At 41.2% G+C, this 25,213-nt stretch overlaps 4 protein-coding genes and 2 long non-coding RNA genes across 10 annotated transcripts; 2 read left to right on the plus strand and 4 right to left on the minus strand.

Annotated features, from left to right (window-relative positions):
- Positions 1-2,873: 2,873 nt before the first annotated feature.
- LOC135596156 (uncharacterized) lies at positions 2,874-7,601 on the minus strand. Of its 2 annotated transcripts, XR_010480834.1 has the most exons (6): positions 7,473-7,587; positions 7,027-7,396; positions 6,798-6,954; positions 6,588-6,713; positions 6,308-6,426; positions 2,874-3,872 (listed from the first exon to the last, which is right to left on the minus strand). It is a non-coding gene; the product is annotated as an uncharacterized LOC135596156 (long non-coding RNA). The 2 variants fall into 2 exon arrangements; XR_010480833.1 differs by having other exon boundaries at positions 7,027-7,601.
- Positions 4,812-6,253, plus strand: LOC135596155 (uncharacterized). The gene has a single exon (XM_065088048.1). The coding sequence runs from the start codon at positions 4,940-4,942 to the stop codon at positions 5,924-5,926; it is 987 nt and encodes a 328-aa protein (XP_064944120.1). The 5' UTR covers positions 4,812-4,939; the 3' UTR covers positions 5,927-6,253.
- A 276-nt stretch (positions 7,602-7,877) lies between the features above and the next one.
- LOC103969125 (uncharacterized) lies at positions 7,878-11,108 on the minus strand. Its single transcript, XM_009382577.3, has 5 exons — positions 10,833-11,108; positions 10,674-10,747; positions 9,321-9,456; positions 8,584-8,895; positions 7,878-8,391 (listed from the first exon to the last, which is right to left on the minus strand). The coding sequence occupies exons 1-5, from the start codon at positions 10,950-10,952 to the stop codon at positions 8,119-8,121; spliced, it is 915 nt and encodes a 304-aa protein (XP_009380852.2). The 5' UTR covers positions 10,953-11,108; the 3' UTR covers positions 7,878-8,118.
- A 1,621-nt stretch (positions 11,109-12,729) lies between these two features.
- On the minus strand, positions 12,730-15,909 carry LOC103969126 (uncharacterized). Its single transcript, XM_009382578.3, has 3 exons — positions 15,506-15,909; positions 13,883-14,634; positions 12,730-13,305 (listed from the first exon to the last, which is right to left on the minus strand). Exons 1-3 carry the CDS (start codon positions 15,800-15,802, stop codon positions 12,819-12,821), a joined length of 1,536 nt encoding a protein of 511 aa, XP_009380853.1. The 5' UTR covers positions 15,803-15,909; the 3' UTR covers positions 12,730-12,818.
- A 2,517-nt stretch (positions 15,910-18,426) lies between these two features.
- On the plus strand, positions 18,427-23,231 carry LOC135596158 (uncharacterized). 4 transcript variants are annotated; one of them, XR_010480837.1, is made up of 4 exons: positions 18,427-18,880; positions 19,453-21,212; positions 21,300-22,630; positions 22,720-23,231. It is a non-coding gene; the product is annotated as an uncharacterized LOC135596158 (long non-coding RNA). The 4 variants fall into 4 exon arrangements; XR_010480836.1 differs by having other exon boundaries at positions 22,723-23,231; XR_010480838.1 differs by having other exon boundaries at positions 22,741-23,231.
- On the minus strand, positions 21,076-22,201 carry LOC135596157 (transcription factor MYB92-like). Its single transcript, XM_065088050.1, has 3 exons — positions 22,021-22,201; positions 21,823-21,952; positions 21,076-21,730 (listed from the first exon to the last, which is right to left on the minus strand). The coding sequence occupies exons 1-3, from the start codon at positions 22,199-22,201 to the stop codon at positions 21,076-21,078; spliced, it is 966 nt and encodes a 321-aa protein (XP_064944122.1).
- Positions 23,232-25,213: the final 1,982 nt, after the last annotated feature.

Here is a 25,213-nt window from a genome sequence, read left to right on the forward strand (position 1 = left end):
ATCTCTGTGCAGTCCACATTCAAATCCACCAGCCACAGCATCCATCCCATGAGCCCATCAATGAGAAACCATGATGATGATGATGATGATGGTAGTAGTGCCATGTTTACCATCTTGTTCTTGTCCAACCAGTGGCTGGGTTGACCTTATCTGCTTCAGTTGATGCAGAAGCAAGTTTGGGAGGTGTGCATCTGTTGAGTAAAACATATTAACATGTGAGGACAAAGAGAATCTTATCTTAAAGAAGATCCAAGCTCCTCCGCATAGGAAGCTGTCACAGTTGCCTCTCATGCTTTGTTTACAGGGATATATGCTTTTGGTGGCAGATCATGAGACAGTTCCAGGTAGGGAAGCTTAAATTGTTGGTGACAACAAGAGAGCCAGCAGAGGTATTGGGAATAGAATTAGTCACGTCCATCAGATGGAAGCCAATGCAAGCGTGACACAATGACTCTGCACTAGTCTTCTCCATCGGACTAAAGTTGTCTTCTTTGCCTCCCACCTCCACGCAGACTCCTAAATAAGACTGGTCGTTGCTGAGTTCTTGAGGCTATCATGGAGATCTCCAGCTCAGTGTACCAGGAAAAAAGATCCTTGGAAGTAGAATATTGACTGCAACCATTATAGGGTGCAAGAGAAACCATTAATATAAGGAAAGCAAAGCTGCAAGAATTGTGTGCCTGATCAGATAAAAGACACAGCACATGACCTCGGTTGCTTAGCAGCCCCCACAAAATTGTAATTTCGAGGGAAAGAAGACGACCACCACCTGTGCTGCTCAACGCAAGATCACAACTCCACCATTGGCCACCTTGGATCGTGATCAGTGCCTCCTCAGACGAGGGAGTGGAATCCCATCATTGTTAATGGCCTCTGCTTGGTTTATGTGTTTGGATCAGGGGATTTCCAGAAAGAGAGGCACCAACTAAGGTGTAAAGGAAGTCGTGGTTGGGAGAGGAGTTGGATTCCACTTCAGCCCTCATGCCTTTGGGCACGACTGGTTTGGGAATGGGGGAGTCGGCAACATGCCGCGATGCCATTTCCACAGCCCTCCCCCCCTCTTTCCGGCGTGTAAAGAGGTCGCCCACTGCATGCAGCTCATCATTGGTGCCCAAACACAGATAAACAAAGCCCCCGGTTTGGCCCCATTATTGGTGTTACCAACAGTGCCTTCCATTGCAGCATCCGCCACCAATCATCAATACTCGAACACCTCGTCTACAGTAGAATTAAAACGATGCTGAGTTTGGAGAAGTCACGTTACTGTGGCACGAGGAAGAAATCTGACAAATCAGGCTGCTTCGAGGCAGGTTAGATACTGCGGAATAAGAACTTGCGAGCCCAACTCTGCATCGTTCAACCCACATGCAATGGATAAACCACGGTGGCAACCATATTATTGTAGCAGGGGATTTGCATGGACTTGATGTGGACATGAACTCTCGGTCTCTGCAATCGGCATGCAAATTGGTAACCTCGTGCAAGTCAATCCTTGCGGATTTCTTCTCTGAAACCTCAGCTTTTCTTTGGATTTGGTGTTGGCTTTTGAACAATAGAGAATCACAGAGATCTTTTCCTCTGTTTCCGCGAATAATTTCTTGTAAGCTCAGTATCACAGAAGGAATCAGTGACAATGGCACGCCAGCAGACCATTGTACATGGTGAAGTCATGAATCATACGCTTTGATATGTTTTGAGAGTTCCATTTGTTATGGAATTCGAGTCTAAATTTATCGAACTAATTGTGGTTGATGATTGTACTTTGAAAAGTCTACTCTATATGATAGATTTTGAAGCACATCAAACTATTGTAGCCATCTTTTCCTCTGTAAAAACCTTGCAACTTCAAGGCCAGTGACTGATGAATGAGCCGAGAATGGAAGCACAGGAGAATAAGTAATCATGGATTCTCTAGTAATGTAACCGGTAATCGGACTAATAATAGTTAAGCCAACAAAATTAGATATGATTTCTTTCCTAAAGCTGGAGGAACTTTTAATTTTTCTAAGAGGAAAGATGGTGGAAATTTCACCATGGAGAACATCAAAAGAACCTAAAGGGGACATCAGAAGAGTTTAACCACAGATGTCACTTTCATAGATAAAATCTGAATCAATTCACTGCATCATGATCATAAAGCATAATGTGAGTGACTAGAATTGTGCTGTCTCCTAACATAGAATTCTTTGTGGGCCTGGAATTGATTCAGCATCACAAGCAGCTATCCAATGAAAGATTTCTGATACAAAAGAAGTTGGAAGTATCCAGTTGCTCAAGATTATGACAACAGAATATTTAGTCTCCATTTCATGATCATCAGATCTGCACCTTCAAGTTGGTCTAAACTATGTTGGTGTCGAAAACGATATAAATGTCAAGACTAATGTCCTTTTTTGGGTTATTATTACATCAAGAACACATTGCATAAAACCTCAGACTAGATTCATGGAAGTAGTGAGACCTTCCACAACCATAAGACTATTTTGCAGACAGTTCAGCAACATATGCTAAAAGCATTCTTCACTTTCAAGCATTCATCTTGAAACTATGAAACAAAACTTTGATTGACCTAACAGGGATGCAGAACATTTTTCTCTTCAAACATATTAGCACTTGTTAATGACTGCCTGCCGAGGTCTAAAATGTAATGTCTATAAAATCATCCAACCCAAATTCTCATATGGGATGGCCTTAATCACTCCAATTCTCTTTGGGGCCTCTATTGTCCATATCACCTTGGGAACATAGCCCACCAAGCCTTTGTCTCGGAGTATAGACAAGCTTAAAGTGGTTTCTAATTGATCCTTGGATTTGTAGCATCTCCATTGGCAAAGTGTCAAAATTTTTTATAGTAACACCATTGATAGTCCAAATAAAAATAAAAAATCCAAATTGGGGTTTAGGCATACTTGTATGATAATAATAATTATGTCCACTCTCTAGTGGTAACAAATGCAACATTTATCTAGTTTAAGACACTCAACATTTCTCTAGTTCATTCTTGTGGTCAGTCAAACAGCTAGAGCAAGGAATTGAGCTCGATAAAGGTGGACCTACCTACCTACCTTCTCACACCTCTGAGAGAAAGGCTTCAACTGTGGTAGCTTTCAGCTGCTTGCATGACTACTGAGACATGTCTTGTTCATGGGATCTCCTCCTGTGTGAAACATTGCCACAATGAATTCTGTACAAGTGTGGATGCTTTGCTGATAAGTTCCTGTTTTAATCTTGACAGAACTGTATCAAACTTGACCTACTCTCCACTTTCCTGTTCAACTTTAGAGACCTCTTCTTGCTGATAGCTTCATTCTGCATGATATCTCTCTCACAGATCTCTACTGACCCACTTCAGACCAGATAAAACTTTTGTATAATGATCTCAGTACAAATCCTATTTGATGAGTTTATAGCATCACAAGCTCTGAATACCAAAGCAAACTCAACAGAGAGAACAGATAGCACCTCCAGAGCTTTACATCCCCTTAGCACTTGGAAAGCAGGCATTGAGAAGGTTCCCCAACAAAGCTGATTGCAATCAACCACAGGAACACTGGTGATGAGGGCCACTCTCATCCATGCCCTCAAGTGCATTGCCTCTTTCATGATTGCATCTCTTCTTTAGCCACCCACCCTTTACACACAATAATACCAAATTATCTTCACCCAACCTTTATCATTAAGCAACATTTGCTTAAACAAAACCTCTGAAGGAGAGAAGCAAAATAGTTGACAGCAAGCAGCATAATGAAACTGTTGTCCTTGTTTTGAAGGAGAATAGGAGATAACCATTTGTGCTCAGGCATATCCCTCGGTTAGGACCACTCCCTTTTCTCTAGGCTTCCCAGTTATGATGTATGTGCTGCAACATGATACTGCAACAAAATACAAACCAGTTCAGCTGATGCTCAAGAACATGTATGAATTTTAAAGTGCTTCAACCTCTTTGGAAGATAAACAAAAGCCTCGAGTCCTTTTCTTTTGTTGATTGAGTTCAATTATTAAGTCATCAACTGATCTAGTAGGTGTTTTAGCTTGGCCTCCTCACTCTTGTTTGTTAGGATAAACAATGAATTGCCACACTGTAGTGATAGAATGGTTGTGTGCAACTATGAAGAGAATAATTCCAGTATTGACTGATAAATACTCTTCTTTAGTGGTTGTGAAGTTGCAAATGATTCTTGATGTAGGAATTGTTCATCTTGTATTCTAGGTTTCAGGACGAATAATCATCCTTCGATTGTTAATACGAGATGTAAGGATTGTAATTAAATTTAGAGAGATAATTAGTTCAAAAGATCTGTAATTTGTCTTTTTTTTATAGTATTCACTTGGTAGATTATTGGAGAGAAAAAGGCAAGATTCTTAGAAAGTGGCTATTATAATGACTCACAATTAGTTACTCCCCACTCCAACCAACCAAGCCACCAGCCCAATTTACTTGAACCACAAGGTTGCTTGTTCTAGTCATAGTTAAGAAAAGAACACTCTTCAGCTGAATGAGAGACCAATTGCATGCAGATGAATGTGAGAAAAGAAACAAAGAAAACCATGAAGCTTACCTTTGATCTTAAAGATCCTGCATACATCATTAGTTGGTAGGTAGGTAGGGTTTTAAATTGGATGATGAATCGAGTGTTATGGCCAACTACATGTATTAAACATGGGATCCAAAAAGCTACTGCCCCCTACTCCCACAAAAGGAGGTGAGCCCTCACCCCGTGATGGCCAGCCAAAAGCAAAATGAAGAGAGAAAGTAATAAAGGTGTAGAGAGACTAAAATAAGAACCAAAGGAACAGAGCAAAGCTGGCACACCCCTCCCTTTTAATCCACCCTTCACCTCCTCTAACATGCCGTAGCAAACTACAGAGCTAGGAGATGGAAAGAAACTAGAGAAAGAGAGAGAGAGAGAGGGAGAGAGAGTTACAGAGTTAGAGAGAGATGAAGCGAAGAGTGGGAGGAAGTGGAGGAGCTCCGACAGACCTTCTTGTCTGCTTTCCGTCCCGAGCACACCTGACATTGATGCCGAAGCCGATATGCAGTCCCTCTCGGACAGCCGAAGCCGGAAAGCGCCACCAGGCGAGGTCTGGAACTCGTGGCCAGGTGAGTCCCCTCTTCAGGACCAAAAGCAAGAGCATGAGCTCGGAGATCGCGGAGCCGACGTCCCCCAAGGTTACATGCGCTGGCCAGATCAAGGTGAGGCCCAAGTCCAGGACAAGGCCGCCTCCGAGTGGTGGCGGCGACAAGAATTGGCTCTCTGTGGTGGAGCAGATCGAGAGGCTGCACAAGCAACGGAAGAGGGCTCATTGGCTAGACACGGGTAGCCTCAAGAAGGACATCATGCATGTCATCGGCATCCTCCGAGGCCTCCGCTTCAACATGCGGTGCTTCGGCGCATTCCAAGGCCCGGCGGATTGCATAACCGATGAGGAAGACGGCGAGGGATGCGAAGAAGAGCAGGAGGAGGAGGAAGCAGAGACCAGCACTGCGTCTAGAACAATGTTCTCAAAGTGGTTCATGCTGGTGGAAGAGAACCAAGGTACAGGATGTAAGAAAGAAGGCAAGGAAGAAGTACAAGAAGAAGAGGATGAGGATGAGGAAGAAGAAGAAGAGGAGGAGGAGGAGGAGGAGGAGGAGGCAGAGAGAGATGAATGCAAAGCACCACCTCCAAATGCGCTCCTGCTGATGAGATGCCGATCGGCACCGGCAAAAGGGTGGCTCAAGCGAAGTGGAGAAGAAGAAACAGAAGATGAAGCAGGAGAGGAGGTGACTGCACAGATGACCAAAGAGGAGGAGAAGGACAAGGAAAGGTTGGTTCTAATGAGCTACGCTCCCGACTTCTTCAAGATCTCGACGGACATCGCAAAGGAGACTTGGGTCGTCGGAAGCATGGATCCACTGGCGAGGAGCCGCAGCTGGAGAAGATGACAGAGGCGGAAGGTGGTGGTGATGAGTTGATTCACTTTATGCATGTGGAGACTGGTAATCTCCATGCTTCTTTCCAGTCTTCTTACTATGAAACATATCTATATATACACTTGTGCATGTGTGCTACAATTCGGTGTGGTTCTTCTTGTTCTCATCTCCTTTGCTTGGGTAAAATCCAAGGTATATAGAGGTGGTTTGATTTGGAATTCTCTCAATCCCCATGTACAGTATCTTTTATAGTTACTGTCCTACTTTGGGTTCAAGATTCTTGCAGCAACTAAAGATTGAGCTCAGTGACAGTAAAAGTTACCATGAATCGTCTACTTATGTTTTGTGCTTAAGGAAGACTCATAAAGTTGTGGTGGGGACAGTGATGCGAACCTTGTCGGATTTCTTCTTTTCCGAGATGGAACGCAGCTGTATCCAATGGAGTAGCAGAAGTGGTGGAGTGCCATGTCTTCTCCTCCATGTTCTGGCTCAAACTTTTCCTGCAAAAAAGCCTAGTTGGGAAGGTTTTGAGCTATTCATCTGAAAGAGGATTTTAATCACACGTTTTACTCTATGAGTTACTCACCGTAGAACAGAGCTAGTATTTATACAAGGAAAAATAATGTGAAAACATGATTCTCAAGTGCACAAGAATCGAATGAGATTTCAATACCTCAAAAAGAGAAACTTTATGCCTGAGAGAACGGATCTTTAATCAAAACAGGAGAAGAGCTATGAAGACCTCGTCAGAACAGCGGCACTACCAAGGCATGTAGTTGAGGAAACTCCACTGTGCTTGCTGGAGACCACGAAGAATTCTTACTGAAGCACTATACATAAGAAATTCCACTTAAAAAGTGAATTATGGATACAGTGATTCTACCTCCATCTTCACAAAGAAATCCCAACACTCAATTGTCATCTTCATCAGCTTCCATGTTTGAAATATCAGGATCCTGTTGGATCTGACCTACCGCCATATCGAAGGCCTTTGGTGCATTTCTTGGATCATATTATGGAAGAGTTGTCTGAAAGGAAGTCTGCAATCAGAGTGAAAACGATTGAGATCTGATTTATGGCAGAGAACATTATACGGAAAGGAAACCTAAGACCTGCTACAATGCTAGCGGCGAGCGAAGGTGCTCGGTCGGCGGAGTAATGGCACCGTGCATGGATATCTCGGTGTCACAATACATACTGAGATTCGACGCCAGGCGTGGACACTGGCACATGCAATCCACAAAACATTTAATGTCGAACCAGGTTACGTCACGCTGATTCGCGGCATCCGATGACTGGTCTTTCACACCAATTGATGCATCATCCCTTGTCAGGTAGAGTGGAAATCGAAAAATATGGTTGATCACGCGATGCTCGGGCCATGTTCGAAGGCACATTTCTTCAAACACGTTTCGGTCGCAGATCGCCCATCGGAAGTAGCCGAGAAACAAAAGTTGAACAGTCTGCTTCTCCTTTTTTTTTCTTCAGAGGAGTACATAATGCGAGCTAATTAGGCCGCAGAACTCGCCATGTAACGTAAGAGAGGAATTTTTTAGACCTGATCGTGGCTTCCCCATCATCCTCCGCTGAGCTAATAGGAAATCATGGCACCTGGAAGAACGATAAAGAGACAGATTAGCCATCCAGCGTAAACAGGATTGATGTGACGAGAGAGAGAGAGAGAGAGAGAGAGAGGTAAGTACAATCCATCATCCATCCTTCTTCTATGGAAGCTTGGACATCCACTGATGACGTAATCAGCGTTTCGGCTAATCGATCACGCAGCGGCAGGCGGTAGCCAACGAAAAGGCTATCTAATTGGTGGAATGTAGTGGGTCCCCCATTGTTAAAGTTATATAAATGTCAAGTTTACAGATAAACAAATACTACGCTGCCCTCTCGAATCTGACTTCATGGTTTATTCTTAAAAAAACATCATAAATATAATAATATAAAATATCACTTCATGAAATCAGCAATTACTATATTAACCAAACATCATCCTCGAGCCATGATCCATAATAACAACTCTAATATAACAGCAAAAACATTCCTTGGGTAAGTTCATCATGATCACTCTAAAAATGAGTGGTCAAAACCAAACAGTACTAAATCAAGCAGATGGAGCGTTTGATTAGTCCATACAAACATGTTTTGGAAATTGATTAGAAAGCCAGACTGCGCTAATGCATAAGTCAGGGTAGCTAAACCAGAGCAATGCTGCTCTCACCACCAGGAGGCTTACGGACTCCACCGAAGTAGTCTCTGGAGGCAGCTTTCCCATCAGCAAAGATGTCGCTGCCGCTCATCTCTCTTAGCTTTGCCTCACTCAGTGGCTTCTCAGCAGATCCCGGGGGTGCATCTTCCTTGAATATGTCATTGCCCGTCAGCTCTTGGAACTTCTGAGTGTGGATCTTCTTTGTTGTCTCGGTGATGGTTTCCTCACTAAAAATGATATCGCTAGGACCCCCAGCCGGCTACAACACCAATTAAAAGTTTAACATGGTAAGCATTCAAAGAAAAGGTGAATGAACGACGGCATACTAATGAGAGCATTGTAGGTAATGAATAACAAAAACAAGCATTCAAATGAAAGACACACTTTAATGTAGAAAGAAGGTGAGAATAAATAAAATTGGAAGCCATGGTTAACTGATACTCTCACTTACGTTAGTTACTTTAACTGATGTATGTATGTTGCGAGGCTGCGGCAAGACGAAATCCAAGTGACCCCTCAGCTCCAAATTCCTTGCAGCTAACGGCCTGGCTGGAACCTCAGGAGGAGGACCAAAGATGTCATGCCCACTGAGCTCTTTGCTCTTCGCTTCAGACAGCTGCTTCTTGACTTTAGCATCCAACTCACTCTCAGTTGTTCCACTTAGCTCTCGTTGCTTTGCTACCTCAGCGATTGACGTAGGCTTCTTTGTGGAAACTGTCTCTTCAGCACTGAATGAGATCTGGCTAATTGCACTAACGGCTTGCTGATGGACAAAAATACAAATTAATTGATTTAATCTACATGCAATAATAGTAGTGACACACTCTAGGCATTTGAGGATCATCATGTGAAGTGAAATTATTATACATTACAAGCATGACTTGGATTAAGCAAAACCGCTATTGAACGATGCATAAAATAAGAAGAATAAATTCAGGTCTGATGAAGTAAATGAATTAAATAATTTAATTGCAACATTCAAAATGCCAATGCTAACATTGAACTTGTTGTGTTGGTTAAGCAAATGCATAACCTTGGTCATTGTATATCACAAATCCTAACTTTGTTAAATTAATTTCTTGGCATTTGATTGGAATACAAATAAGAAAAGATTCAAGCATCAATAGGTCACCATCAATATTAAATAATGAATGAAAGGCTGGGTCCAAACAAACTAAAAAAGGTTACCTGACAAATTCGCACACTTGTCTTACTAATAGGATTTGAAACTGCATCGCCGGATTCCATTTTATCACTCTCACTCTCTGCTGCAAAGATACCACTTCCAGTCATCTCCCGCATTTTCGAGCTTGAACAGGGTTTCCTAGAAGACGGAAGGATTTTCAGTTTGCAACTGCATACAGACACAGAAAAGAAATCCTAGAAGACATGATACAAGGTGCACCAATTAGCTTGGCAGACAGCAATAACAAAGACATGCAAACCTACATTAGAATGCAAGCTACAAGGTACAAGGTTTGCCACTTAGCTTGGTTCACAGTACATGCAAAGTAGGATTAGTTGGCTCTTACTTTGGGCTAAAATATAATTTGAATAGCCTACTATAGAATGCCTAAGTTATGTTCCGGTCTTAGTAATCAACCAAGGATTGAACTTTATGGTAAGTGAGATGAATATTTTATATTGGCAACCCAAATTCAGTACAAGTGACACACCAATACTAATATATACGGAATATATGAATTTGATATTTATTTTCTTTACTTATTTTCTTTATTGGTCAGTTCTGTGTTCTTTTTAGCTTTTTGTGTTGAGGAAATATATTGCATATGAATGTCTAGATTTTCTTTTTCTCTTAAGATGGATTTTATTAATAAAACATAATGACATCAATAAGGTTGGAAACTCAATTTCACAATCTTAGTTACACGCCACAACAATATTGCATGCTAAAATATTGTGGGTTGAGATTGCTAACCCGATCATCGTGGGAAGGGGGACAAAGAGATTCCAGTAACTATGATTTATCCTTAATAACTTTCTGAAAGGAGTCAGAAATGTGGAAATGTTAGGTACAATCAGCTTCTAATACTTAATCTGAGCTAAAATCTTTTATTATTCACTTCCTCCCCATTTGAGACATAAAATGAAGTGCGCGTATGATCACAAGTCAAAACATTTCAGTTAACTAAAACTTGAAGAGTTTTGCTCATCAATTCTATAGAATAATGCAATCGATACCTACCAAAATTTTCATTAGAAAAAAAAGTTGAAAAAGGAAGTAGTCATAGAAAAACAGGGTGAGGGAAAGGGGGAAAACTGCTGAGTATATTGTAGTAGTATTGACTGGAAGCTCACTTCCTAATTGCACAACATACATCCTAAATGCTAAGGGAAAAAACAATCTTTTGATCAGATCAAGAAAGCAGGCAAATCAAAACAGAACCTCTTCACCAGAGAATTTAAACCAAGCAAAGAGGGAAGAAGAGAAAAATAGGGAAAACCCATCTCACTGATAAATCAGGAACACACTTATCAAGGATCAGCTCAAAACCCTAGCCGCTGGCCCTGATCTCTCACCTTTTGTTCAAGCTCTCGGCCTCCTCGGCGGACATCTGCGCCCCGAACATCACCGGGGTGATCCCTCCCGCCGGCTGAGACGAAACACAAGGTTAAGCCCTACGCTGCCGGAAGCACCAAATAAGAAGAACAGCAGAATGTCTTGGGACCTGCATTTACCTTGAGGGTCCGGCGGGAAGGCGGCGTCGCCTGATCAGCCGCCGTCGGCTGCGTCTCCGACCACGTCAGCAGATCGGCAGTGGAGGTGTGCGACTTCCTCACCGGAGTACTACGATCCATCTCTCCTCGTCCTCCCCGTCCTCTTCGTGCGAGCGTTAGACCGACCTGCGGAGGAATGGCCTAGCAGTAATGGAAGAGAAGGGGGCCGGGCGTGTAAGGCAAAGGGAAAAGAAAAGAAAAGAACACAAAAAAGAAGTCCTCTCTCTCTCTCTCTCTCTCTCCGCTCGATCTCCGTAGACCACGTGGCGTTTTTCCTGATCTTTATATGTACTGTGGGTCGGGTCACCGCTGTCTTGCGCAGGACGCTCACGGTACCGCAGCTGTGAGATAAACGGCAAGCGGTCATCCAACCGCGAGCGCACATAATTTGGGCGCTACGACGTACCCTTAGCTGAACTTGTTCCGAAAATGATGCTATCGGGAGGGCATGCGCATAGCTGTCTGAGATCGAGAAGGGAACCCACCAATGCGAAAATAAGTTGGGTCCACAGCTCGATCAATCGCCTCAGTGGAGGCGGACCCCACTAGCACCTATGAGAAACTAAACCTGGACCCTGTCTGATCCGACACGGGTTACATATGTTCTTGCCTATTACACGCGGGGCGGAGGACTGGGGTGACGTCGCCGAGGCCGGTGACCGGATCCCCGTGGGGCCCACTCAGTGGACTTAGGACGCGCGACGGCACGTGGGAAGGTGGCGGGTGGATGTCATCACTCCCCAACTCCCGCAACTTTAGCTGATATATACAACTATTTACAGCTTTGCCTCAAGCTCAACTCTTCTCACCGCGCACTGAAAGTGTTTGGTTGGATTAACCTCGTCATCCAAGCTGGTCTTCTGCGAACACCTACCAGCAGGACAATATTAATATCTTCCTCCACTTGCACCACAATGTCAATGCCAGCTCAAGTTGCAGTATCAAATCTGAGCCATACTCTGTAAAATTGGAATTTCTATGATCTAGAAGCACTTGCTACAAGACATTTCCCTCGTTGACTTGTGAGTTATACGGAGAACAAGAGAAACAAATAGGTTCAAACAACTGGCATTGGTGTTTCAAGCAGAGATGCAAGCTGCAGAGCACTCTGTTCCTCAGCCTAAACTTCTGCTTCACACTTGCAGAAAACTGCAGCAAGCAATGCTTGGGTTTGCCAGCCACTGAAACCGGCATCGCCGATACTGTGTGGAGGACAAGTAGCAGAGGGATCCCTTCCAGATCCAGCAATCTAGTTTTCAATCATCATGAAGAGTTCTGTTATGTGTTGTTCAGATCAAGCTTGCATGTGGCGCCTACTAAATGATATCAGATCATGGCTTAGCATTGAGAAAGTGTTCTTTACAGAGGAGCTGTATTAGGATCTCATATAGCTTCTAAGTCAAGCAGCAACAAGGCACCTTATTCTGGCATATGATATAATGCCTTTGATGAGAGGCCTTTTGAGCTTTTTGCTGCCTTTGAGACAGACACCACCACCTCTCAGCCATCCTGACAAAGAAAATATGATATCAGCAAGTGGTTTGAGAGAAGCTCTCATTGCTTTTGTAGAAAGGAAGGAATAGAGAAGAGCAGAAATGAATAGAGAAGGCAACACAAAGGGATGGTGTTGGTGAGATGGGCACTCACATGGTATTATTTCACATGAGGAGTTTATCTGGATTGGTCTTGATGATTGATATGAATAATGTGCCAGAGATAGGTTGTCCTTTATTACTCATTACTCATGTTGAAGGAATGTCACAGTGAAACTGGATTGGGTAATTAAATAAAGTTATTTTCACACATTATCAATTGGTCAAATTATAATTTACATTAACCCACATATACTATCATCATATGAGAGTGCCAAACACAATATTATGAAATAGAACAAGTACAATATTATGAAAGACAAGGTTTCTACATTTACATGCTCCTTCCATTTGATCAGTCCACTTTATGTGAGAGCAATGCCCTCCCATCATTGTCATCAGTCTCAAAATCTTCTCCTCCATATGCTATATCAATCACACTTCTTTCAGAAAGCTGAAGTCCAGAAGATTCTACTAACATTTCATGATCATCATCCAGCTCCATCTGCGGCATCTCTGATGCATTCAATAAATTCATTCGAGCCCTTTCCCTGTCTCTTGGATAGGTGCAGTACAAGAAGGAATATATGAAACAACAGAGTAACATAGGAATTGCTATTGCAGTGTAAAGTGCTTTGGCCAGAGATGAAGCATTTTGTCTGTCAATCTCAACACTGGCACTTTCACTTGGCCCATAGAAAATTGGTTTGTATCCATAAACATGCTCGGCTAAAATGCCAACAGTAGGGGGTGCAAACGAAGATAGCACAGACACAAAAGATCTGTCCAAAGCATAAATGCTTGTTCTTGATTTTTCAGGGACAATCTCTGCAGATATAGGGCTGCATAGAAAATAAAGAAAAAGAAATTAAACAATTAGAATGTGAGATAATAACTCTAATAAGGAATATTGTCAAGTTTTTTTAATGACAACAAGACTGTGATGAAGACAGCAATTAACACCTTTGACACTTAGAAGCCTGATAGAGGGCTTCAAATTTATGTAAAGTAATTTAATGACATTATCTTCTGTTTTTACACTATACAAACAGTGAATGGAATGGTTTAGATCTTACAATGACGTAATCCTTTATTGAATTATTTTAAAATGACATAAGACGGTTTGGATCTTTACAGCCGAAATATCTAAATGAAAATATTTCAAAAAGCTTTATCTTGGCAGTCAATTTCACCTTCTTTATTGAGAAAAATGAGGAGAAACATAGCAAGAAAGTCTTCATTCAGTTACTAGATAGATTGGGCCACCATAAAGAGGAAGATGTATCATTGGGCATTACTTGAGTTACTTAGGTCATCATTTTGTTTACATTGTTATGGGTAGGAACAAGATCTCATGGGTCAATTTAGGCATCACTTGATCAGTTTGATAGGTACCACAGATAAAAATTGTAAGCGTACCTGTTTGTAGCTGGACCACTCAAAGAGATGCTTAAACCTGTGACAAACATGAGAAGGGCGTGTCCCAATTCTGCAGAGGGATTATCTGGTAAGAACAACATCAACAAGGCTGCAAGTGGGATTGCAGAGCCTGAAGTTATCTGGGAAAAAAATATCCTTCCAGAGTTGGGAAAATATTTAGAAAGACAATCCCCCATCTTTCCTCCTAATGGTCCTCCAAGTGAACTTGCAATGATAAACATACTCATGAGGACCCCAGTTTGATTATGAGAGTAACCAATGAGCTCTAACCACATGGGTGCAAACAATAAGGAAGACCATGGAAATGAACCAGCAACTCCTTGAGCCACAATGATCCGAAACGATGGGATTTTTATAACAGCCTTTGCTTCGTCAAGCATAAACTTCACGTCTTCCCTGACAGATTTCCGTGTGAGAAACGCATCAGCTGGTTTGACATCATCAGAAAAATGAGGATCCACCGCAAAGATTCGGATGAGTAGTCCAACAACCACACTTATTATTCCAACCACATGAAAAGCAACCCTCCAACCAGCAATTCCCATGAACGTAGTGGAAGCTAATAGTAGAGAGAAGCAACCACCAAGGATGGAACCGATATTGCCAGTCAGTTGTAACCATCCGAAAGCTGAACCACGAATGCTATCATCAGTAGAGTCAGCAACAAGGGATTGGATGGCAGGTATCACCAAGGCTAGTCCAACGCCATTGAAAGCTCTTGAGATTGCTACCTAAACAACAAAAGGAATTTCATGCATTATTCAAACAGATGTATTTTCATTGCAATAATATCACTTAAACTGCATCCATGGGGAGTAAACTTTCTGAAGCAGAAAGCAAGAAAAAGGTACAAAACCTCTTACAGAAATGAGTCTTGACTAAAAATGACGAACCAGGGATCTTAAAGAAATTAACATGTAAGGTCTTTAACTAGCTTAAATGTAAAATCTCTGTTAAGTACATTGGCAAATGAAATAGGATTTACAAAAAATCCAACCCAAACTAGTCAATGCAAGCATGGTGGTATCAACATGGTTGCCCCATGTAAGGAAGCAACTAATGCCAATAATTATTTCGCTACTACGCGAGCAATATACGCTTGGCAATAATTAGTGACAAGTTTCTAGTTCCCATCTGGACTTCGATCCAGCCCTGATATGAGAAAGAGAGATATAGTTGAGCATAATAACCATTTATTCGAACCATAAGCAGGAACTGATAAACAAAAGACTTTCTATCAGTATAAATTATTACTGGCAGCTAAATGTTTTTGCACGCCGTCAGCATTAACAACATTTCAAGTAACATTCAATCCATTAACCAAATGGAGATCGGCATTAGACACCATAAATTATTACTGGAACACACAGAAAAAATGCAAATTCCAACCGGAACTCATGTAAGCTCTCAACAATGGGAGCTCAATCACATTAGCATATGCGAAAACGCGAGTAATGCAAACTATAGGACCAATAAGCCGAGCCAAGATTCGATTTTCCCAGCCAAAATCGTTTCCTCACTGTCCCGCAGACATCAACTAATTGATTCAACCACAGTCCCGACAAGCATATATCAAGAAAAGTCGAATCTTTAGGCACGCACCTGGAGATAGGTGTTGGATAGAGCGACAAGGAAGGTGGCTGTGGCCCAGAGGAAGGCGCCGAGGGCAATGACGTGGGTGCGATTGTGTCGGGCGGCCATGTAGGCGGCGAGGGGGTAGCAGGAGGACTGGACGATGGAGCGGAAGAGGGTGAGGGAGCCAAGCCCGGCGGGGGAGACGTGAAGCGCCGCCCCCACTTCCTTGTACACCGCCGGCAGCAGCGCCTCATCGGCGCGCTCCAAGATCGCCGCCAGGTTCACCAACACCAACGTCCACCGCCCGGCCGCCACAGTCCCCATACCCTCGCCTCTTCCTTCTCCGCCAACAGCTCCTCCCCAAGTAGGGTAATCAACAAGGTTCACAGTGGGGGCCGTTGACCGAGTGGAATCTTGTCTTTACATGCTCCTCTTCCGACTTCAAGAGAAGGATGTTATCAAGACAAGTAGTTTCACATGATGAACGGCTAATATTACCTCACGTATTTAGTTACGTTTAAGATTCTAATTTCTATACTTCAAAGGCTATATTATAAAAATAAAATATCTAGATTTATTTTAAATTAATATTATTAATTTATTAATAAAAATAAAAAATAATTTAAATATTTAGTTGATGAAAGTGAATGACGATGTCGTTGGGGATCGAGGATGATAGTTGTGGATGAGAAGAATTATGATAAGAGGTGAGGGTCACTTTGTATTTACGTCGATGTCGACGTAATTACTAAGCGACCTTTTCATCGCTCTGTATCTACGTTAATATTGATGTAAATGCAAATTGGCCCTTATCTCTCGTCATTGTTTTTCTTGTCTACAACAGTCATCCACAACCCCAGTGATGTTATCGTTAGTCATCATTAATTAAAACGTTAAAATTATCCTTTTACATTTTGCCTTTTGTCTTTATATTTCTATTGGTAAAATCGATGACGTTAAGATAAATGGATCTAGATATTTTACTTTCGTAATTATAGAGATGTCAATATAACTTTTTAAAATATAGGGATCGAAATATTAAAAATAGTTAACTAGAGGAATAATATGTAATTAGCCTTCTGATAAATGACAAGTAGTGTGAGTTATTAATATGGTAATATCTTATAATAAAAATATCTTTGATTATTATTATTTTTATAAAATATTTTAATCTTCTTTAATATTAATAAGAAAGAATTTATTAGACGATTTCTATGAGAAAACTCATCTTTTTTTAAATCTTTTTCTAATAATTTATTTGAAATAATTTTGAAAACAAAAGGAAACGAACAACAATAACAAAAATAAACTGATAAGATTGACTAGATGAATTTTTATTGAGCTCTGCATAATACATAAGTTAAATTAAGGGTATCTAAATATATTTTTATCACCGTTAATTATTTTTAATTTTGTTCATATTAAATTATTAATACTAATAGCCATCTCATAGACAATCTTATAGTAATTTTTATATTTTTTATTTGGATGATACTTAATTATTCTTAAGTGATTGGACAAATTTCCTATAATTTTCACTTTTTTTAAAAAACAAAGGGTTTGTATTTTTTAAATTTTTTATCGAGCTTCTTATTTTTCTCTATTGTAAAAAATATAAATTTTCATCCTCATTTTCAAACCTTCTAAAAAAATCCTAAAAAATAATTTTATTTTTGTCTCCACCTTGTCGACTATAGATTTTGCTTCACTTATCTCACCCCGACCATTCATCATCCCCATTGTTCTTATTATCATATTAGAAGATAGGGCTATAGCGTGAGGGTGCATAGGTCTTTTCACCCTTCACTCACTATCACCATAGTCATTATTGATATGGAATATTCTAGTACCACTCACGGGTCATCAACTGGTAACCACCGTGGAGTCGACACGGAACACAACCCAACATCCGTATGACACAGAAGGAAGCTAACCTGGTAAGCGATGCACATTTGGTCAGCTTTGCATCGCACGGGATTGTACAAGTCAATGCTGCACTATAGGAACCTGGACGGGCCAACCCGCGTTGTAGGGGACGTATGGGTTGGCTGCCCACGTGATCACACCGCAAGAGGTACTAGCAGTCATTATCAACCATCGAACCCCCTGACTGTCTCCACATATATAAATATTAGTTCCTTATCTCGAGATAAGGGATTGATTCTCCATGAATTAACTTAAGCATCGTAGGGGTCGAGTCGGGAATCCGCGCACCACGGCGCCCCCCCGATGACATCGACCTATTATGTAGAATCTCAGCATAGATCGAGTGCGACTCGACTCTACCTCAGGACACCCTTGAGGGTTCGATTATAACCTCGGAGCCATCCTCTCCAGCCCAGTCTCGCTCTCCATCTGTCTCTCTTTCGAGGGATCACTTGGACGATCTTGTGCTTTTGGGATTGGATCATACCATACCGACTCTCAAGCTACGACATCATTCTTGGTGGAGGGGGTCATTGGTGAGTACGATGATGGTGCACAGGCAAGGACGACGATGGTGGTAGAAGAAGTGAGGAGAGAAGGTGAGGGTAACGATGTAAGATAGAGGCCAAGATAGTAAAGTATGAGGATAGTCGAGCAAAAGTGACTAGAGGTAGATGTAGACGATGCGCAAAGGGTGAGAGTGTCGCATGTGGTAGTGGCCACGGGTCAAAATTATTTTTTAGAAAGAAGGGATGTTCTATGAAATTTTTTTAAAATCGGAGTCCTCTAAAAAAATTCTCAAAACTATTTTTTTAAATTTATCCTTATAAAAATATATTTATATTATTTTCTAGTATTTTCTACCTATAGTTTGAGTGTTGGTATAATTAAAAGGAAATTTTGGATGCTTTATGGGAAATTTGGAAAAGAGGGTGGCAAGGGAAAAAAAAAAGAAAAGATGGATTTTCTAAAAAAAAAGAGCACTTTTCTCTCACATTAAAAACAAAAAGCTGAAAAATATAAGGGAGGAAAAACATGATGAGCGTTATCTCATCGGCAACGCGTCGTCATCAGAGAGGGTTGAGAGAGAGAGAGAGAGCGAGCGAGAGAAGCAGGAAGATGATAGCGCTCGGGGTCTCGTCGCCGTCGTCGTCTTCCTCAGTGCATCACGTCCTCGCTTCTCTTGGGATTTCACCTCAACTGCATTCATGGAGGGCTTCCTCATTCCGTGGAATCCGACTGGAGGCTGGCGTCCGAACTGCGACCCCGCTGTCGTATCGCAGTGGCGCCAGCGGCGGACGGATGGTGGTGAATATGGCGAAGCGGGAGGAGGAGATGAAGGAGATTCGGGCGAAGACGACGGAGGAGATCAACGAGGAGGTGATCGACCTCAAAGGGGAGCTCCTCATGCTCCGCCTCCAGAAATCTGCACGGAACGAGTTCAAATCCAGCGAGTTCGGACGCATGCGCAAAAGGGTATCCTCCTCCTTTTCTCTCTCGATTATTGCTCATTTAAGGGTTAGCACCGCTTCTTCTTTTTCTTTTTGCTATTCTTTTTATTTCCTTGCTGATTAAGGGGAAAAATGGCTCGCATTTGAGTCCTTTCCTCTCCCCGTGTTTGTAATGTGGATAAAATACTAAAATTTATACTTCTCTTTATCAATTTATCATTTTTTAGTCTGAATATTTGTGTTTGCCGTTTGTCTTCATCTAATTTTCAGTATCCTGCATTTACTAATGGAATTTAGATGCTTTGCACATCAAATTATTTTTTGTAATTTCGACATTAAGAATAATCTTTAATGCTCTGGATTACATCTTCTTGATTTTCTCTTCTCTGTTTGTAATATTTCAAGCTTTACTACCATAGGCATCTGTGTACGCTTTCACATCATTTTAATTCTAATACAAGCCTTATATTGACATTGACATAGAATCACCAAGCAAAAACACTAAAATTTTTGTACTCTTAATTATTCTGGTAATTTTGTTTTTTAAATTAAGATATCATACTAATGCATGGTTTGTGTGTTTCTAATCCCTTTTAGATTGCTCGAATGCTGACGGTAAAAAGGGAGATAGAGATTGAAGAGGGGATAAACAAAAGATTGTCAAGGAAGCTTGACAGGAAATGGAAAAAGAGTATTGTGGTCAGGCCACCTCCTTCCCTAAGGAAGAAGCAAGAGGAGCAGAAAGCTGCAGAAGCAGAAAAGTCATCATAGATCAACTTCATGTATCAAGTAACAAGCATATTTCTCATGAATCCTGATGTATTCCTGCTGAATTTATTAATGCTGTCTAGGTGCCATGGTACTTGAACTCAGTTCTTTTCTTTTGCAGTGATGAATCCTGTTATTAGAAATTGTCTACCAGAGTTGTCTTGATCACATCATACTGTAGTGTTATTTTACCATTATTTCTTGTGTCATATGTTGTTTGTCAATTCCATGACATTTATATTCTAAAACCTATAACAACCATCATTTTCCTCGTTAATTTTGGTCTACATGATCCTTTTTTGAAGCCTAAATACAACCCGTGTTAGCATGATAATTGTTTTATGCACATTTGAAATGTTTGTGAAGATGATTGAGCAAAAGATGCTCTTATATGGCAACACTCTGTTTTCCTTTATCCTTCTGCCTGTTCTTGGGCAGAACAGGACTCATTAAAGTGTAAGACAATACAAGAAACTAAAAGCCTGAGTTTAGCTGTCAATTAGATTAGCTTGAACCTGCAATTTGGAAGTCTTGTGTCCAATTGGAATTATATATATAGAACATCCATTAATAGACCTCGGAATGAAGATCCTTTGAGGTTAATAGATCGTTTTTTTTTTTTTTTTTTCACTTTTTCACAGCTCACGCAAGCGCGAGCTCTGTTGAAAATTCTTTGAGTAATATTTTTTTTGAATGTTAATTGATAGGGATAAATGTGACTAGGATAACTTGAGAAAACACTTGATTGATATTATCCAAGTCATGTTACCAGCATTGATTGTTAAGCTTCTACTATATACGCTTCTGTAAATGATTTTGATGCACATCCAACTGAATCACTAATTGCATCAGATGATGATGACCCAAGCTATTGCATGAAAATACATAATGTCCCTTTCTGATGTTGCTATTCTTCTACTCCTAGCTAAGGTTTCCTTCTTACAGTGACCAACTTTGTTAAGGTTGATGCCAAGATTGGTTTTCTGACAACTGACATAAGAAACTTACTGTGATCCCCAACACATGGGGCACGGATTAGGTAGTGGAAGTTTCTCTTTTGTTGCTATATTCTAATTTCCTTGACAACCCCAGTTCACATACCTTTGTGAAAGAGTTCAACAGAAAAATACATATGCTTGGGACAAGAAAGATAGAGTCATGACTAGTTATTTCTAATATTAGGATTTCGTAGCTGAAATAAACTTCATTGTATACCGATCTGTTTCATTGTATATGCACTGATTCCAAATTTCTTATTTTTGAGTTTTGATGTATAATAAAATTTAGAGACATAGCATAGAACTCCCAACCAAGTATGTATGAAGAACAGAGGAACCTTCTGTGTACATTGACAAGTGTTCAAGAACCTGTATAACGTATTGGATCAGTGCCAATTAGCAATCAGCAATGCATGCATGAGGCAGAATCTACATGGGTATCCGCTTGAAATTTTTAGATGAACTCGCTCATAAATTGGTCATCAAGCATGATCTCAGGCCAGCAGAAAGGAGTCCCATTTCCATCACAGCTAGTAATACTACAACCATCCCCCTGGTTGGCAACCGAGACGTCAGTGAGAGGAGGAAGAGGTGATGCAAATGGTGTTCTTGGCTTGTTGTTCTCTCCCTGGTTAAACCCAGAAAAGTTTGAGCATTGTTTGGTATCATTGCTTTCAGGTGGCTCAAAGAAGGATGCCAATTGGTTGCTGCTATCAATATTCTGAGGAGGATTGTGAGAAGGGAAAGACGAAGTCATCTGAGAACTAAACAGGCTTATGGTCTCCAAGTCACTACAGTTGTAGCAGTTATTTGAGGTGGCACTGACCGACTGTGTCAGGCATTGAAAATACTGGAGCTTTGCAGCCTGGATTGCCTCCAACACCTGGAGCCGTGCAGCGTGGTCGTCGTCCTGTGGGTGGCTGTTCATGAGCTGGTGGAGCTGGAGCAGAGCCAACAGCTGGGGAAGGGCAGTGAAGAAGTCGGTCCTCGGGCGGTGCGTCATCGGGTCAAAACCCATTTGGATCAGCTTCTTCTTGAGGTGAGTGTGCCACAAGTTCTTGATCTCGTTGTCGGTCCGCCCGGGAAGGTGCATTGCGATTGCAGACCACCTGAATGGATCAGAGTTCCTCTAGGTTTAGATTTGATTCAGAATGGTCACAAGAGCACATGTAGTTAGTACAGTAAGAGAGCTGATAAGTACTTGTTGCCTAGGATGGAATGGAGGTTGAGAATGGTTTGCTCTTCTTCTGGGGAGAAGTTGCCTCTCTTGATGTCTGGCCTCAAGTAGTTGGTCCATCTGAGCCTGCAGCTCTTGCCGCATCGATTAAGTCCTGCAAGAGAGAAGAACACCAAACATACAAGGCTGTAATACATAAGAGAAAGAGAGAGAGGTACCCACCTGCAAGTTTTGGGAGTGCTCTCCAGCTGCCATGGCCATGCTTTTGAATGTATTGGACCAGCTTCTGGTCTTCTTCAGGAGTCCAGGGACCTTTCTTAAGGCCATGCTCATCACAGCAGGGAGATCTCCCCATTGAAACCCTAAGAGGAGACTGGGTGGTGGTGGGTTGGAGAGTGCACATTCCTACCAAGAGATGGCTTGCTCATATATACACTTCTGTATCTTAGCCTGAGCTCACAATATTTCTCCATCGGACCAAAGTGATCTTAGCCCTTGGACCGAAGAAAACATGGCATTCTTCCATCAGTGACCACAGCGGATTTACTTCCACAGGTGATGCAAGAATCAAAATGCTACTTTCTGGTATGCATATAAGCCTCAAAGATAGCAGCAGTGATGTGCAATGGCAGGCTCAGGCCCAGTAGTTCATAAACTGGGAACTCAACCAACCGATCTACCCTCTCCTACTACTCTTTAACTTTGGGGACCAGGAAGTCAAAAGATTAGGTGACAAGTTGGCAATATTGCATATCCAGGTCTTTCATTAATATATCAAGGAACTCTCAGTGGTCTTCTCCAAGGGTTGCCATCTCTGAAGATATGACTTCAAGTAAGTACAAGGAACTTGTTTTAAGAGACATGCACAGTTTGGTTTCCTGTGTGCATCCTTGTGAGCTGACACTGTTACATATTAATTAGCAGAAGGCACTCCGTTTGTAGGAAACAAACTTGCTAAGGACTTCATTCTGCCTGGAGACAGTATGCCATGCAGCATCACTCACTTTGATTCTATATATCTCCAAAGGAATGAGGAATGAGATGTGGACAGAGGTATCATTTCGTTTAACTGAAGGTTTTACATGCATGCCAAGGAGATGTGGACAGAGGAAGGTACCACACTTTTTGACCATGAAGTAGTATTAGTGATGGGGTTGGTGAAGCCAACACCAAATACCTCCATTCTCTCTTTTCAGTATGAGCCTTTATGACAATCTTCAAAGGTGACACACTTTTTCCTCTCTCAATGTTTCCTCCCCACAAGGAGGTGGGAATAGGATAATAAGAAGATTACTACTAGTGTCAATGAAACTATAGTCATCTTTTGCATGCATCTTTGTATTATCCTTGACTTGGATCATTTGGTGCTGGCAACAAGTCAAGCTATATGCTAAACCCAATGGTGGACAAAATCCATAGGGCTTCTGATTTCATTAAGACTGGGTTCCTGAAGGAAGGTTCCTTGTCTGATGGACCACCTCACAAAACAGATGATTGCTTGTCTTAAATCCATTGTCTCCAATATAATTAATGACAGAAAAAGGCAGCTTCTTAGTTGTGGACTTGGATTTCAAACAATGTCTGCCAAGTCCTGTAGTAGGTAAAGAAGTTGGGAACAGAAATAATGGCTGGACAGGTACTATTAGAAGATGAAACTGCACATGAATGTGCGTATAACATCCCATGCATGCACATTATATATACAAACGGAACATTGTTTGTATATATATATAATTGTTTGACATTCGAATTAGGAAATTGAATATTGTATTGAATTACAATATGATAACAGATTAGTAATTGCTTGTCAAATCATGTGATGTGAGTGACATGGAACAAGACATGAACTATGTATGATCTCCCATTGCTTACATGACAAAAATATAAATCTTCAATATTGTAAATACTTAAACATAGTTTGTTGATAAATTTTATTAGAAAAAAGAATAAATTATTTAAATTAGTAAAAATAAATGAAAAATATTTTATTTTCATTTCTTTTATTTGAAAACCTAAGAAAAATTTAAAGATCTATCGATGTCATATCTGAACAATCAAAGATAGCATTAAAAAATATGTACAACATGACATCAGACGAACAAGAGAATCCTGTTGTGCAATTCGAACTGGTTGGATCGGATTGTGTGCTAACCCAATCTAGGCAATTCTGGAACATATGCTCGTGACCCAACTCAATCCGACCCACTATTAAGCCCTCCGATCTGAGCCTAATCGAGGTTTGGGTCACGTTGGATCAAATGAGTTGGCCACATATTTAGCTCTATAGGCTTCGACTTGGTTTGGATCAGGTTACTTGATGCCATATCCCAAACTCAACTCGAGTCGAGCTTCTGCCAAGGCTTTCGGAGTTAGGTTCAATCGACCCATCACGCAGACGAGTCGAACCGAATAAGTTTTGGGTCGTTAACAGGCTCATATTCTTCAAGCCCAACCCGTTGGGCGAGCCCGAACCATGGCACATCAATCATTGAGAATACGACCACCAACTCACCTCCTCCAAAACATGATAAGGACAGAGTATTAAGAATATAAATTAGATCATATGTTACCTACTTGCTTAAAAGACTAAGAAGGAATATGAAGCGAAACGGTTTATTTTGATTCGAGGAGGGATCATTTAGTCGACCGACCATTAGTGTGGCCCGTAGACTCATAAGAAATTGTTCACTTTGGGCGATGGACGTACTTGCACGGTTTTATTCATCGAAGTATATGAGCTCTAAAATACGTTTTTGAGGGTAATAGAGACTCGACAGACTTATGAGCCATTGGTTCTCATATTCCTCAACCAACATGAGAATAAATGATCTTATCGGTGCTCCCTTCTGTGGGGGAGCCAAGAGTTTATAAGTTCGTCAGGTCTTCTTTACTCTCGGATGTGCTTTTTGGAGTTCATATGTTCTGAAAGGATAAAACCGTATGGGTACGTTCATCGTCCAAAACGAATAATTTCTCATGAGCCTACGGGTCGCACTAATGGTCGATCGACTAAATAATCCATTATCATAATTTATCAAGGATCATTGATGCATCGGATAAAAATAAAAAATAAAAACCTCAAAAAGAGCATAAATGAGAAAAAGAAACAACAGTGTCACACATGCTGCACAGTATGGCTGAAGAGGGGCTTCTTCCGAGGTGGATCCCTAAGTTTATAATAATCGCAGAGATCATATCTATTTCTTGTGCGGTCTAACATACAGCACTTGGAGAAACCATTTGTATCATTTCAAAACAAAAGATCAACCTTTCAATTTTGCCTTGGAATTATGCCCAAAATACCTACCAATTTAACATCAGCAATGGAAACGCCTAACCTAATGGAATTGACCGATGTCACCATCATGAAAGATATACGTTTTGAGAGCTGCCTGCTCGAGCAATATCGTCTTAT

This window comes from Musa acuminata, chromosome BXJ1-10, assembly GCF_036884655.1.
Source record: "Musa acuminata AAA Group cultivar baxijiao chromosome BXJ1-10, Cavendish_Baxijiao_AAA, whole genome shotgun sequence".
Lineage (NCBI taxonomy): Eukaryota > Viridiplantae > Streptophyta > Magnoliopsida > Zingiberales > Musaceae > Musa > Musa acuminata.

What these genes read in the sequence shown, in the direction of transcription:
- LOC135596155 (XM_065088048.1), top strand. Translation starts at nt 4,940, where the DNA reads ATGAAGCGAAGAGTGGGAGGAAGTGGAGGAGCTCCGACAGACCTTCTT.
- LOC103969125 (XM_009382577.3), bottom strand. Translation starts at nt 10,952, where the DNA reads ATGGATCGTAGTACTCCGGTGAGGAAGTCGCACACCTCCACTGCCGAT. An exon ending in CTTCCCGCCGGACCCTCAAG is followed by an intron (nt 10,748 to 10,832) that starts GTAAATGCAGGT and finishes GTTTCGTCTCAG; the next exon opens with CCGGCGGGAGGGATCACCCC. An exon ending in GCCGAGAGCTTGAACAAAAG is followed by an intron (nt 9,457 to 10,673) that starts GTGAGAGATCAG and finishes TCCGTCTTCTAG; the next exon opens with GAAACCCTGTTCAAGCTCGA.
- LOC103969126 (XM_009382578.3), bottom strand. Translation starts at nt 15,802, where the DNA reads ATGGGGACTGTGGCGGCCGGGCGGTGGACGTTGGTGTTGGTGAACCTG. An exon ending in TATCCAACACCTATCTCCAG is followed by an intron (nt 14,635 to 15,505) that starts GTGCGTGCCTAA and finishes TTTGTTGTTTAG; the next exon opens with GTAGCAATCTCAAGAGCTTT. An exon ending in AGTGGTCCAGCTACAAACAG is followed by an intron (nt 13,306 to 13,882) that starts GTACGCTTACAA and finishes TTTTCTATGCAG; the next exon opens with CCCTATATCTGCAGAGATTG.
- LOC135596157 (XM_065088050.1), bottom strand. Translation starts at nt 22,201, where the DNA reads ATGTGCACTCTCCAACCCACCACCACCCAGTCTCCTCTTAGGGTTTCA. An exon ending in AGCACTCCCAAAACTTGCAG is followed by an intron (nt 21,953 to 22,020) that starts GTGGGTACCTCT and finishes TCTCTCTTGCAG; the next exon opens with GACTTAATCGATGCGGCAAG. An exon ending in CATTCCATCCTAGGCAACAA is followed by an intron (nt 21,731 to 21,822) that starts GTACTTATCAGC and finishes TGATCCATTCAG; the next exon opens with GTGGTCTGCAATCGCAATGC.